The 13,196-nt window shown below is 47.6% G+C and overlaps 1 protein-coding gene and 1 long non-coding RNA gene across 47 annotated transcripts in view; one reads left to right on the top strand and one right to left on the bottom strand.

The window, feature by feature from the left end:
• RIMS2 (regulating synaptic membrane exocytosis 2) overlaps positions 1-13,196 on the bottom strand; it is an 816,797-nt gene that overhangs the window by 704,508 nt on the left and 99,093 nt on the right. For 38 of the 46 annotated variants that reach the window (XM_068237786.1, XM_068237812.1, XM_068237820.1 and 35 more), the window contains exon 3: positions 2,472-2,558. The exons of the other annotated variants lie outside the window; for them this stretch is intronic. In XM_068237786.1, coding sequence (XP_068093887.1) covers positions 2,472-2,558 — 87 coding nt within the window. The remainder of the gene's footprint in view (positions 1-2,471; positions 2,559-13,196) is intronic. 46 annotated transcript variants of the gene reach the window in all.
• The window catches only part of LOC137519099 (uncharacterized), a 52,009-nt gene that overhangs the window by 633 nt on the left and 38,180 nt on the right, over positions 1-13,196 (top strand). The window lies entirely within an intron of this gene.

Raw genomic sequence — 13,196 nt, 5'->3', positions numbered from 1 at the left:
ACCAGCTCTGGGGGAAAAAGGGGGGCTGTACTAAAAAGAGGGAAAGAAAAAAGTTGAGTCCCACCACAGCCACGGGCTACTCCCCAACTTATAATGCATCTGAATTGAGAGGTATATAACCACTGGTGGTATGGCCCGTCTGCAGAGCTCCCCACGGGGTGAATGGGGAAACACTGTAAGAGGACCTGTCCTTGTTATGTAAGCACGGGTGGTATGGGCTACTAGCTGCAGAGCTCCCCACAGGGTGAATGGGGAAACACTGTAAGAGGACCTGTCCTTGTTATGTAAGCACGGGTGGTATGGGCTACTAGCTGCAGAGCTCCCCACAGGGTGAATGGGGAAACACTGTATGGGGGCCTGTGCTTGTACTATAACCACTGGTGGTATAGCCTCCTGGCTGCAGAGCTCCCCACAGGGTGAATGGGGAAACACTGTATGGGGGCCTGTGCTTGTACTATAACCACTGGTGGTATAGCCTCCTGGCTGCAGAGCTCCCCACAGGGTGAATGGGGAAACACTGTATGGGGGCCTGTGCTTGTACTATAACCACTGGTGGTATGGCTCCGTCTGCAGAGCTCCCCACAGGGTGAATGGGGAAACACTGTATGGGGGCCTGTGCTTGTACTATAACCACTGGTGGTATGGCCCCGTCTGCAGAGCTCCCCACAGGGTAAATGGGGAAACACTGTATGGGGGACTGTGCTTGTACTATGACCACTGGTGGTATGGCCCCGTCTGCAGAGCTCCCCACAGGGTGAATGGGGAAACACTGTATGGGGGCCTGTGCTTGTACTATAACCACTGGTGGTATGGCCCCGTCTGCAGAGCTCCCCACAGGGTAAATGGGGAAACACTGTATGGGGGACTGTGCTTGTACTATGACCACTGGTGGTATGGCCCCGTCTGCAGAGCTCCCCACAGGGTGAATGGGGAAACACTGTATGGGGGCCTGTGCTTGTACTATAACCACTGGTGGTATGGCCCTGTCTGCAGAGCTCCCCACAGGGTGAATGGGGAAACACTGTATGGGGGCCTGTGCTTGTACTATAACCACTGGTGGTATGGCCCTGTCTGCAGAGCTCCCCACAGGGTGAATGGGGAAACACTGTAAGAGGACCTGTCCTTGTTATGTAAGCACGGGTGGTATGGGCTACTAGCTGCAGAGCTCCCCACAGGGTGAATGGGGAAACACTGTATGGGGGCCTGTGCTTGTACTATAACCACTGGTGGTATAGCTTCCTGGCTGCAGAGCTCCCCACAGGGTGAATGGGGAAACACTGTATGGGGGCCTGTGCTTGTACTATAACCACTGGTGGTATGGCTCCGTCTGCAGAGCTCCCCACAGGGTGAATGGGGAAACACTGTATGGGGGCCTGTGCTTGTACTATAACCACTGGTGGTATGGCCCCGTCTGCAGAGCTCCCCACAGGGTAAATGGGGAAACACTGTATGGGGGACTGTGCTTGTACTATGACCACTGGTGGTATGGCCCCGTCTGCAGAGCTCCCCACAGGGTGAATGGGGAAACACTGTATGGGGGCCTGTGCTTGTACTATAACCACTGGTGGTATGGCCCTGTCTGCAGAGCTCCCCACAGGGTGAATGGGGAAACACTGTATGGGGGCCTGTGCTTGTACTATAACCACTGGTGGTATGGCCTCCTGGCTGCAGAGCTCCCCACAGGGTGAATGGGGAAACACTGTAAGGGGACCTGTCCTTGTTATGTAAGCACGGGTGGTATGGGCTACTGGCTGCAGAGCTCCCCACAGGGTGAATGGGGAAACACTGTATGGGGGCCTGTGCTTGTACTATAAACACTGGTGGTATGGCCCCTTGGTAGTAGAATACCTCACAGGGTGAATAGGGAAACATTGTAGGAGGGCCTGTCCTTGTTATGTAACCACCACTGTCCTTGTTATGTAACCACCGGCGCTATGGCCCCTTGGTTGCAGAGTTCCCCACAGAGTGGAGGAAGAAATAATGGGAAGGGGCGATCCAAGTTTAGCTGGAAAACCGCATAATTTGTAGTCAAGCCCCTGATCTTTAGATTCTATTTGAGAAAAATAGAGAGGAAATTCCACTTTCAATAGGAAAAACAAAGGGGTGCTTCCAATAAGCATAATTACGTTTTTCGAGCCTCCGTTTATTACAGTAATGCCAGTCTAAAGGGCAATGCCTGTCACGGATAGAAAGGCAGAGTGAAGGACCAATCAGGATAGTGAGCTTGCCCTTCTTCCTGCCCTGCTCTAAATCCCACCTCAGTGAAATGAGCTCAGCAGGGCCAGCAAGACTCTCCTAATAAAATGTCTTAGTCAATTTGGAGGAAAAGGAGCGAAGATCAATAAAGATATAAAAAGGTAAAAAAAATGTAAATAAGCACCAATCATCTACAAGCATTTCTACACATACTAACTAGTAGTAGTATGCACAAAATGCTACATCACTTAATCTAGGCAAAGCAGCTTACTTACTTCTCAGGCTCCTTTTCATTTTGCTGCTTTGACTGAGGCTGGAGAACATTGTTAACCAGTTCAGTGATCCCACTAAAGGGAAACCACCTGTTCGGACAAGCAGACAAGGTAACTTTATTACCAGCAAGATCACATGACACAAAAATCTCCTCTACCCCACGCAGCACAGAGCAAGAGTGAAGTTAAGAGTCAGGAATTCAGCAGGCTGTTAACAGTGGAGGGCGTGGCAGGCGGATCAACAGAAAAAGGCCACCTGGAACGTTTTGCTCCGTTTTGGTTAGCATGGGAGGGAGTGAGAACCTCTGTCAGGTTTCGTATTGATGTCTGTTTTAGGGCAGAGAACCACTAGCAGCAATCTGAAGTCTAGGGCAATCGCAACTGTGAATTTACACTGCGTTTGGGTCTCTGCATAGGGAAGGATGGAGGGAGGCACTCGAGAAGCAGAGTGAGCCGCCTTCCTATCATCAGGCGTCTATAGGCATGTGCCTACAGTGCCTTATGGTAAATCCGGCCCTGAGTACTTTACAGCGCTTCTGATTTACGTTTTTTAAATGTGTGTAAATAAAGTTTATTATACTCACTGGGTGTTCCGATGTCTAGCTTCTGCCTGTAGCCCCGCCCCTAGCAGAAGAGGTCATAGGTGCTTCTTTAGCTCCAATCAGAGAAGCACCTGTGACCTCTTCTGCTAGGGGGCGGGGCTACGAACGGAAACAGGACATCTGGACACCTGGTGAGTATATTAAACTTTATTTAAATAGAAAAAACATTTAGCCCCCAAATCACTGCAAAATCACTTTGAAGAGCAAGTCAGAAGCGATTTTGCTGTGCTTGTATCATTTGCATTGGAGGGCAATCATGTCCTGCAATTAGCTCTAATCGCAATCACTCTAGTGGGTTCACCACCACTCATTTTCATTGGCAAAGTCTTTTTGGAATTGCCGGAAATGGTGGGCCAAATGGCTAAAATCTCTCTATTGGGTCCCAGCCCTTGAGAGAGATCTCCTCTCATTTCCTGTATCTATGAACAATGACATCATAAATTCAATAACTGACATCACCAGAACAGTTGGAAACCCATCTCTAATGATGACGCCTATTCCAGAGATAACCGTTCTAAGCCCTAAAACTGCATTTCTGCAACAGGAAGCGAATGGAGACCTTCTCCACTCACCCCGCCTGCTGTGCGAGGTCACAACTGCACAGCTTCATCTGCCCTCCCGCATAGCCACAGAACAGTTCGCTAGCCTGCAGGCTGGTGATATGTCTGTACAGTGTCAGCCCTGCAATGTCTTCCTAGGGATTGGTTAAGGATCCCCGCCAGGCAACATTCCATGTTTGAACCTTAAGGTCGTCATGTTTATATAAAGGGGGAATCTGTTTGTTTATGGTGGCAATCATGCCTATAATTAATAGCAATAGGGGCTATCAAAGTTGTGATCCCTTATAAAAGTGATGACTATTTCAGTCACTTTAACAAATAGAAAAAAACTTTGTACAGGCTTTAGGGCCTTGTCACACCAAATTGCGTTTTTGAGGTTGTTTTCATTTTTTTTAAAAAAACACCTCCATTGATTTCCATTAAAATTGTGGTAAAAATCGCAGCAAAATTGCCGCAATCGTGATTTTTTAAAAAATTGCTGCAATTTTAATGGAAGTAAATGGAGGCGTTTTTTTAAAAAACAAAACAAAAACAACCTCAAGAATGCTATTTGGTGTGACAGGGCCCCAAAATAGACAATCTTATTTATGAAAGCAGGGACAAAGAAATGAAGAACAAACAAGGGGTGAGCTTTAGCAGGCTGCCAGTTCTTTATAGTAAGGCCCCTTTATCTATAACAGCTATTCCTAGAGAAAGACACAAGCAGATAGGCACTGCCTACTGACCACACACAACAGTCACAGTTCTGAAATAAAAAACCTACAAAAAAAAAAAAGAAAAGAAACAGGCAGGTCTATATTATGACACAATAATATACTGTACTTATACATGCATTTACGTATTTTATTTACCGTAGTTGCACATTAGACTTAACCCAATAGGCAAGGTCCCCCACTATCTTTCAGCAGTCATAGGTGGCCCCCAATATTGCCTAACAGTCACTGATGGTTACTAGTATCAGCCAGCAACCATAGGTGGCCCCCAATATCATTCAGCAGTCATAGGTGGCCCCCAATATAAGTTAGTAGTCATAGGTTGTCCCTAATATTAGTCAGCAGTCATAGGTGGACCCCAATATTGCCCAACAGTGATTAATTACTCCCGGTATTGGCCAGCAATCATACAGTGGCTTGCAAAAGTATTTGGCCCCCTTGAAGTTTTCCACATTTTGTCACATTACTGCCACAAACATGAAGCAATTTTATTGGAATTCCACATGAAAGACCAACACAAAGTGGTGTACACGTGAAAAGTGGAACGAAAATCTTACACGATTCCAAACATTTTTTACAAATAAATAACTGCGAAGTGGGGTGTGCATAATTATTCGGCCCCCTTTGATCTGAGTGCAGTCAGATGCCTATAGACATTGCCTGATGAGTGCTAATGACTAAATAGAGTGCACCTGTGTGTAATCTAATGTCAGTACAAATACAGCTGCTCTGTGAGGGCCTCAGAGGTCGTCTAAGAGAATATTGGGAGCAACAACACCATGAAGTCCAAAGAACACACCAGACAGGTCAGGGATAAAGTTATTGAGAAAGTTTAAGCAGGCTTATGCTACAAAAAGATTTCCAAAGCCTTGAACATCCCACGGAGCACTGTTCAAGTGATCATTCAGAAATGGAAGGAGTATGGCACAACTGTAAACCTACCAAGACAAGGCCGTACACCTAAACTCACAGGCCGAACAAGGAGAGCGCTGATCAGAAATGCAGTCAAGAGGCCCATGGTGACTCTGGACGAGCTGCTGAGATCTACAGCTCAGGTGGCAGACTCTGTCCATAGGACAACTATTAGTCACGCACAGCACAAAGTTGGCCTTTATGGAAGAGTGGCAAGAAGAAAGCCATTGTTAACCAAAAAGCAGAGGAAGTCCCGTTTGCAGTTTGCCACAAGCCATGTGGGGGACACAGCAACCATGTGGAAGAAAGTGCTCTGGTCAGATGAGACCAAAATGGAACTTTTTGGCCAAAATGCAAAACGCTATGTGTGGCGGAAAACTAACACTGCACATCACTCTGAACACACCATCCTCACTGTCAAATATGGTGGTGACAGCATCATGCTGGGGGGTTGCATCTCTTCAGCAGGGACAGGGAAGCTGGTCAGAGTTGATGGGAAAATGGATGGAGCCAAATACAGGGCAAACTTGGAAGAAAACCTCTTGGAGACTGCAAAAGACCTGAGACTGGGGCGGAGGTTCTCCTTCCAGCAGGACAGTGACCCTAAACATAAAGCCAGGGCAACAATGGCATGGTTTAAAACAAAACATATCTATGTGTTAGAATGGCCAGTCAAAGTCCAGATCTAAATCCAATCGAGAATCTGTGGCAAGATCTGAAAACTGCTGTTCACAAACGCTGTCCATCTAATCTGACGGAGCTGTTTTGCAAAGAAGAATGGGCAAGGATTTCAGTCTCTAGATGTGCAAAGCTGGTAGAGACATACCCTAAAAGACTGGCAGCTGTAATTGCAGCAAAAGGTGGTTCTACAAAGTATTGACTCAGAGGGACGAATAATTACGCACACCCCACTTTGCAGTTATTTATTTGTAAAAAATGTTTGGAATCATGTATGATTTTCGATCCACTTCTCACATGTACACCACTTTGTATTGGACTTTCATGTGGAATTTCAATAAAATTGATGCATATTTGTGGCAGTAATGTGCCAAAATGTGGAAAACTTCAAGGGGGCCAAATACTTTTGCAAGCCACTGTAAGTGGCCCCCAATATCTGTCAGCAATCATAGGTGGCCCCAAATATTGCCCAACAGTAATTAATGGCTTTAAGTATAGGTCAACTGTCATAGGTGGCTCCCAATATTAGTCAGCAGTCATAGGTGGCCCCCAATGTTGCCCAACAGTCACATATGGTCAATCAGTGTCAGTCACTCATGGGTGGCTCCAAAACTGGTCAGCCATCATAGGTGGCTCCCAATATCTGCCAATCGTCATACAAGGCCCCTAATATTTCCCAGAAGTCATAGGGAGCCTCAAATATCGTCCAGCAGTCACAGGCGGCCCCAATGTTGACCAGCAGTCATAGATGGCTTCCAATAACTGACAGCAGTCATAGGTGGCCACAGTTTCTGTCAGAGATGATCACTGCCTCCATCAGTGATTAGTAAGTAGCACAAAGCAGCTGAGGACCCAGTGTGGGGTAAATAAAAAAGTTGTAACACATTTTGAGACAAGTTCGGACACAACAGGGCACTGGAAATTCAGAAACGCACCAGTGAGCACTGAAAAGCTGGGGGTACTGGAACTATGTGACATTTGTGGCACCACCTAATTTTTTTAGCACTCCTTTTTGAGGCCTACTTAACTTTTCTCACCAAGCCATATGGCCCCAGTCCTTTGCCAGCGGCCGTGGCCATGCCCATACGCAACATGCCATGTTTTTTTGCCTCCGGGTAAACTCCTATGCCTGTCAAATGAGTGTGGCTACAAAACCCTGCTATTCAGCTGCATTTTAATTTCACCCAAAAATCACTCGTGACTGGACAGGATACTAACTGCCCAAGACCCTTGTGGCTCAGCCACTCATCAGAAAGAGGCCTTACTTGGTTATTTATTACTAAGTATTATGTCTGGCACTTTTCAAGCTCAAAAATTCATTATGCATATACACTAGCCTGCACTTATAAACTATTAAAATAAGAGTAATTTCCCGTGAGCAGACTTGTGGTCCTACAATTGCTGAACTACTGCTTCCTGTGAGCTGCAAGTCCAGTGTACAAGACACGTTTTCTGCTGTAATACAAGAATGCTGAGAAATGAAGTCTGAAATCTATAGGTTTTTCTAGTGTGGGTGTCACATGGTCACGTCTGATTGGCCCACCAACCGGCTGCATTGAGAAGGGAGAGGGAGCGAGCTGCAGTGGAGTTTGACAAGTACATCCGGCCCTTGAGAAGGTCTCTCTCCGCCTCGCTTGCCTCTATACTCTGTTAATATTAAATTATCAACCTGATTGCTATAAGAATTTACCCCGTTCAAGTTGTCAACACTGACAAATGCATCACTGAAACTAGTTTAGTGTGATTTGCCTTCCTAAAACAGAAGGTATTTGCGATAATTCAAATGTAAGTGAGCAACTGTGGCTTCCCACAATGCATCACTGCTGTATATGCAAATTATCTCTTTATGCCCCTGAAGCCAGGCTTACATCCAGAACTGCTGTTGTATAGCCAGTCTATAGCTTTACATTTTACAGAGCCACATCAACCCAGCATGCAGACAGCCTGTTTCCCACTGTTGGTCCTCATTAGTGCATGGCAGTGAGTGATAAAGCTCTAGTCTATGGTATAGGGCTTGGACCAGTACAACAGAATAACCAAGCAGCTAGGAAAGTATAGGGGACTAAAATAGACCAAAAAGCCCTCCTACTTAAAAGTAGCACTCAGTGTAAAGTGCCTTCTTAAAACAGAAGGTATTGTATTTCTCGGACTATAAGACGCTCCTGACCATAAGACGCACCCAGGTTTAGAGGGCAAAAACCAGGGACAAAAATATATATACTAAACCTGGTGCATCCATGGCGAAGGGGCATCTTGTGGATTATGCCCGCTTTGTACCTCATGCCCCCTTGTACCTCTTGTGTCTCCCAGTGTCCTCCTCTGTCCCCATGTGTCCCCCTCTGTCCTCCTTGTGTCCTCCTCTATGCCTCTTTGTGTCCTCCTCTATGCACCTTTGTGTCCGCTTCTATGCACCTTTGAGCCGCCTTGTGTCCTCAGTTTGTCCTCCTTGTGTCCTCCTCTATTCCCCTTTGTGTCCTCCTCTATGCACCTTTGTGTCCTCCTCTATGCACCTTTGTGTCCTCCTCTATGCACCTTTGTGTCCTCCTCTATGCACCTTTGTGTCCTCCTCTATGCACCTTTGTGTCCTCCTCTATGCACCTTTGTGTCCTCCTCTGTCCCCATGTGTCCCCCTCTGTCCTCCTTGTGTCCTCCTCTATGCCTCTTTGTGTCCTCCTCTATGCACCTTTGTGTCCGCTTCTATGCACCTTTGAGCCGCCTTGTGTCCTCAGTTTGTCCTCCTTGTGTCCTCCTCTATTCCCCTTTGTGTCCTCCTCTATGCACCTTTGTGTCCTCCTCTATGCACCTTTGTGTCCTCCTCTATGCACCTTTGTGTCCTCCTCTATGCACCTTTGTGTCCTCCTCTATGCACCTTTGTGTCCTCCTCTGTCCCCTATGTGTCTGCCTCTGTCCTCCTTGTGTCCTCCTCTATTCCCCTTTGTGTCCTCCTCTATGCACCTTTGTGTCCTCCTCTATGCACCTTTGTGTCCTCCTCTGTCCCCTATGTGTCTGCCTCTGTCCTCCTTGTGTCCTCCTCTATGCCCCTTTGTGTCCTCCTCTATGCACCTTTGAGCCCCCCTGTGTCCTCCGTTTGTCCTCCTGTGTTCTCCTCTGCATCGGCACAGTACAGGGAGTCCCTGACATTGTAGCAGGTTGGAGGTTCTTATTTGCAGGCCTTCACAAGTCAGGTACTCCCTGCATTTGGACTATAAGACGCAGTGACTTTTTTCCCCACTTTTTTCCCTATAAAAGTCTTATTTTCCAAAAAATACAGTGTTTGCGATAATTCAGCTTTAAGTGAGCGACTGTGATTACCCACAATGCATCACTACTGAATAGGCAAATTATCTCCTTATGCCCCTGAAGCCAGGCTTATATCCAACCGCTGGTGTATAGCAAGCCTATAGCTTATACATTTTACAGAGCCAAATCAACCCAACATGCAGACAGCCTGTTTCTGACTTGTCTTTCTGAGTCAACCTGAGCTGCTTGGGTATTCTGTTGAAACTAGTTTCAAACTTTGATGTCCCCAACTATGGCAGCAGCAGTAGCAGCTTGCCATCTTGTCCAATACTGATGCCAAAGTTGTGCCACTGTAAACTAACTGCAGAAACATGAGTTTTGCGTTGAAGCTAACCACTGGAAACATACATCAGTTGCTTATATCAGAAGCTTCTCACTCACAAAACTAAAGTTTGAAATTGGGGGCATGAACAGGGCATTTATGCCTTCAGTGTCGGTAAATGCATGAAGCCTTCTGTTATTATAATTAATATGACGTGTCCTTAAAGGAACACTATCACACAAAAAAGTGACATATAAAGGGGTTCTCTGGGGGGTGTTGAAAATAAAAACAGACACTTACCTGGGGCTTCTACCCGTCCTCCAATGATCCGCCATTCCCCGCCGCCGACCCCGGTCTAATGCTGGGAATACACGGTGCGTTTATGCGCCTGAATCGAGCCACTGGCTCAATACCGGCAAGTCCCCGCTCGTCCCCACGGGCATGCGGTTCGATTCCCGCTCGTCCCCGCGGGCATTTCCTAATCTTCCGTGCGTTTCTTCTTTTGTTCTCCTCGCCGGTATCGAGCGCGTAATCGATCCGGCGGGGTATCAGACAGGTCTGAAATTATCAATCGAGCCATCAGCGGCTCGATTGATAATTGCAAACGAACCATGTATTCCCAGCATAACGCGGCATCTCATCCAACTGCGGCGGTCATGCTCGCTCCCACACGAATCATTGGAGGCTTACTGCGCAGGCGCAATGACACGAGTGGGAGCGTGCATTATTTGTCTTGTTAGACGAATAATGCCCGGTGCCGGCAGTGGGGAATGGGTGATCTGAGGAGGACGACGAGGGACATTACAGCTACAGGGGGCTGATAGAAGCTCCAGGTAAGTGTAAGGTAAGTTTTATTTTCAACCCCCACACACCGAGAGAACCACTTTAAAATGCATTTAACCACTTGCCGACCGCACACTCATAACGTGCGTCGGCAAAGTGGCAGCTGCAGGACCAGCGACGCAGTACTGCGTCGCCAGCTGCAGCCTAATTAATCAGGAAGCAGCCGCTCGTACGAGCGGCTGCTTCCTGTCAAATCACGGCGGGGGGCTCCGTGAATAGCCTGCGGGCCGCCGATGGCGGCTCGCAGGCTAGATGTAAACACAAGCGGAAATAATCCGCTTTGTTTACATTTGTACGGCGCTGCTGCGCAGCAGCGCCGTAAGGCAGATCGGCGATCCCCGGCCAATCAGCGGCCGGGGATCGCCGCCATGTGACAGGGGACGTCCTGTCACTGGCTGCACAGGACGGATAGCCGTCCTGTGCAGCCCCGATCACCGGGGGAGGCAGCAGGTAGGAGAGGGAGGGGGGAATTTCGCCGCGGAGGGGGGCTTTGAGGTCCCCCCCCCGCCACCCACAGCAGGCAGGAGAGATCAGACCCCCCCTGCACATCATCCCCATAGGGGGGAAAAAAGGGGGGCAATCTGATCTCCCTGCCTGCACCCTGATCTGTGCTGGGGGCTGCAGAGCCCACCCAGCACAGATCAATCAAACCAGCGCTGGTCCTTAAGGGGGGGTAAAGGGTGGGTCCTCAAGTGGTTAAAGGGGAACTGAAGAGAGAGCTACATGGAGGCTGTCATGTTTATTTCCTTTTAATCAATACCAGTTGCCTGGCAGCCCTGCTGGTCTATTTCTCTGCAGTAGTATCTGAATAAAACCAGAAACAAGCATGCAGCTAGTCTTGTCAGATCTGACTTTAAAGTCTAAACCACTGAAACACCTGGAGCCATATGCAATTCGAGGAGATAAGAAGCTGAAAACATGCGAGCTTCTTATCTCCTCACATCGCTCAGTATTTACCGGCAAATTCAATTGCCAGTTTAACCTGAGCGATGTCCTCGCGTAAAGGAGCATAACTCAGGCGAATACTAGGTATTCGTTGAGCGATGCTCCTGTGTGGTCAGCGATGTGGAGCGAGGCATTAGTGCCGTGGAGCTGTCCTTCAGCACCACACCACTGCAGCCTCGCTCCCCGGGAGATGCGCGCATCGTTGCAAGGCTCTTACCCGCCGCCCGTCGCCTCCTGCCACTCGTCACTGCTGGGAAATTCTGAACAAACATACCTCCATCGTTCCGGCTCGCCGCATGTCCCACGCCGCTCCTCCGCTCATCTCTGTGACTGTGAGTATTCTTGGAGCCGGCAAAGCATCTTTGAGTCTCCCGCCGGGGCTCCCCATTCGTCCACTAGGTGGTCCAATGAGAATCATCCTGATTCTAATTGGACCAATGAGAATCAGGATGATTCTCATTGGGCCACCTAGTGGACGAATGAGGAGCCCCGGCGGGAGACTCAAAGATGCTTTGCCGGCTCCGAGAATAAACAGAGATGGAGGAAGAATGAGCGGAGGAGCGGCGTGGGACATGCGGCGAGACGGGAACGATGGAGGTATGTTTTTTTTAACATTTTAAATAGGTAAGGAGTCAAAGCTGACTCCTTTACCTATGTAAATCCCTGGCATCTGGGGTTTCCTTAGTAAAGGAGGCTCCCAGAGGCCAAAATCAGCCCGCTGACAGCAGCGATAGGTCTTTTCGCCTGCTCAGAGCAGGTGAAAAGTTAGCACCTATGTTTGGCGGGAAGCATCGCTTCCCGGTAGGTGCAAAATGCAATTGCATAGGGGAAAGGAACTTGCTGGGCGATTATATCGCCCAAGCGAGTTCTTTTCCGCCCTGGGGGGTGTTAAATGCAATTGCATTAGGCGACCTTGCTGACGCCTATTTTAAGAACTCGCCAGCACTTAGCGCTGGCGAGTTTGGTAATTGCATAGGGCCCCTGGTCTGCTGAATGCTTGTTCAGGGGCTATGGTTAATAGTATTAGAGGCAGAGGATCAGCAGGGCTGCCAGGCAACTGGTATTGCTTAAAAGGAAATAAACATGACAGCCTCCATATACCTCACTCTTCAGTTCCCCTTTAAAATGTAGATTTCCCTCAGAGTAAAATGCACTGTAAATTACTTTTTTGCTACCTACTGTAATAAGAAAAAAAAATAGAGAGATCTGACAAGTTTTGGACTGGTCCATCTCCTTATAGGGAATTCTTAGGTATTTCTTTATTTACAAAAACCCTGACTGAATGGCAGTATCCCAGTACAACTAGCAAAATACTCTGCAAATAAACAGGGAGGTTGGCTGGCATCTTTGTATAGATTATTTCCAAGGATTGCTTTTATATAGAATAATGTCAATACTGAGAATATTTCATGAGGAGCTAGACTAGTCTAAAATCTGTCAGATCTGTCAGCTTTTTACTACCTACAGTGACAGCAAAAAAGGAAAAATGTCATGAACATTGCAATTTACTCTGGGAGAAGTATGCATTTTATATGTATGTATTTTAAATTTTACATGATCGTTGTCCTGTAAATGTACTGTATATACCAGTGATGGCTAACCTTGGCACTCCAGCTGTGGTGGAACTACAAGTCCTACAGTATGAGGCATTGCAATACGCTGACAGCTGTAAGCGTAACTCGGGGAGGCAGAAGCATGATGGGATTTCTAGTTTTGTCACAGCTGGAGTGCCAAGGTTAGCCATCACTGGTATATATAACATCCTTTTGTACCTCCTAAAGTCTAATGCCAATCTCTGGAGGGGAATACAATAACGTCCTTGTCTACAATGGGCTCTAGGCTATGCACAAAGAAAATGTAGGATTCAGGCCTTTCCAAGATGACTCCCTAAGCCCAAAATCACAGACGTCTGA

The sequence above is a fragment of the Hyperolius riggenbachi genome, chromosome 5 (genome assembly GCF_040937935.1).
Source record: "Hyperolius riggenbachi isolate aHypRig1 chromosome 5, aHypRig1.pri, whole genome shotgun sequence".
NCBI classification, from domain to species: Eukaryota; Metazoa; Chordata; class Amphibia; order Anura; family Hyperoliidae; genus Hyperolius; species Hyperolius riggenbachi.
The sequence above is the reverse complement of the archived record's forward strand: the minus strand, read 5'-3'. Positions and strand labels throughout refer to the sequence as shown.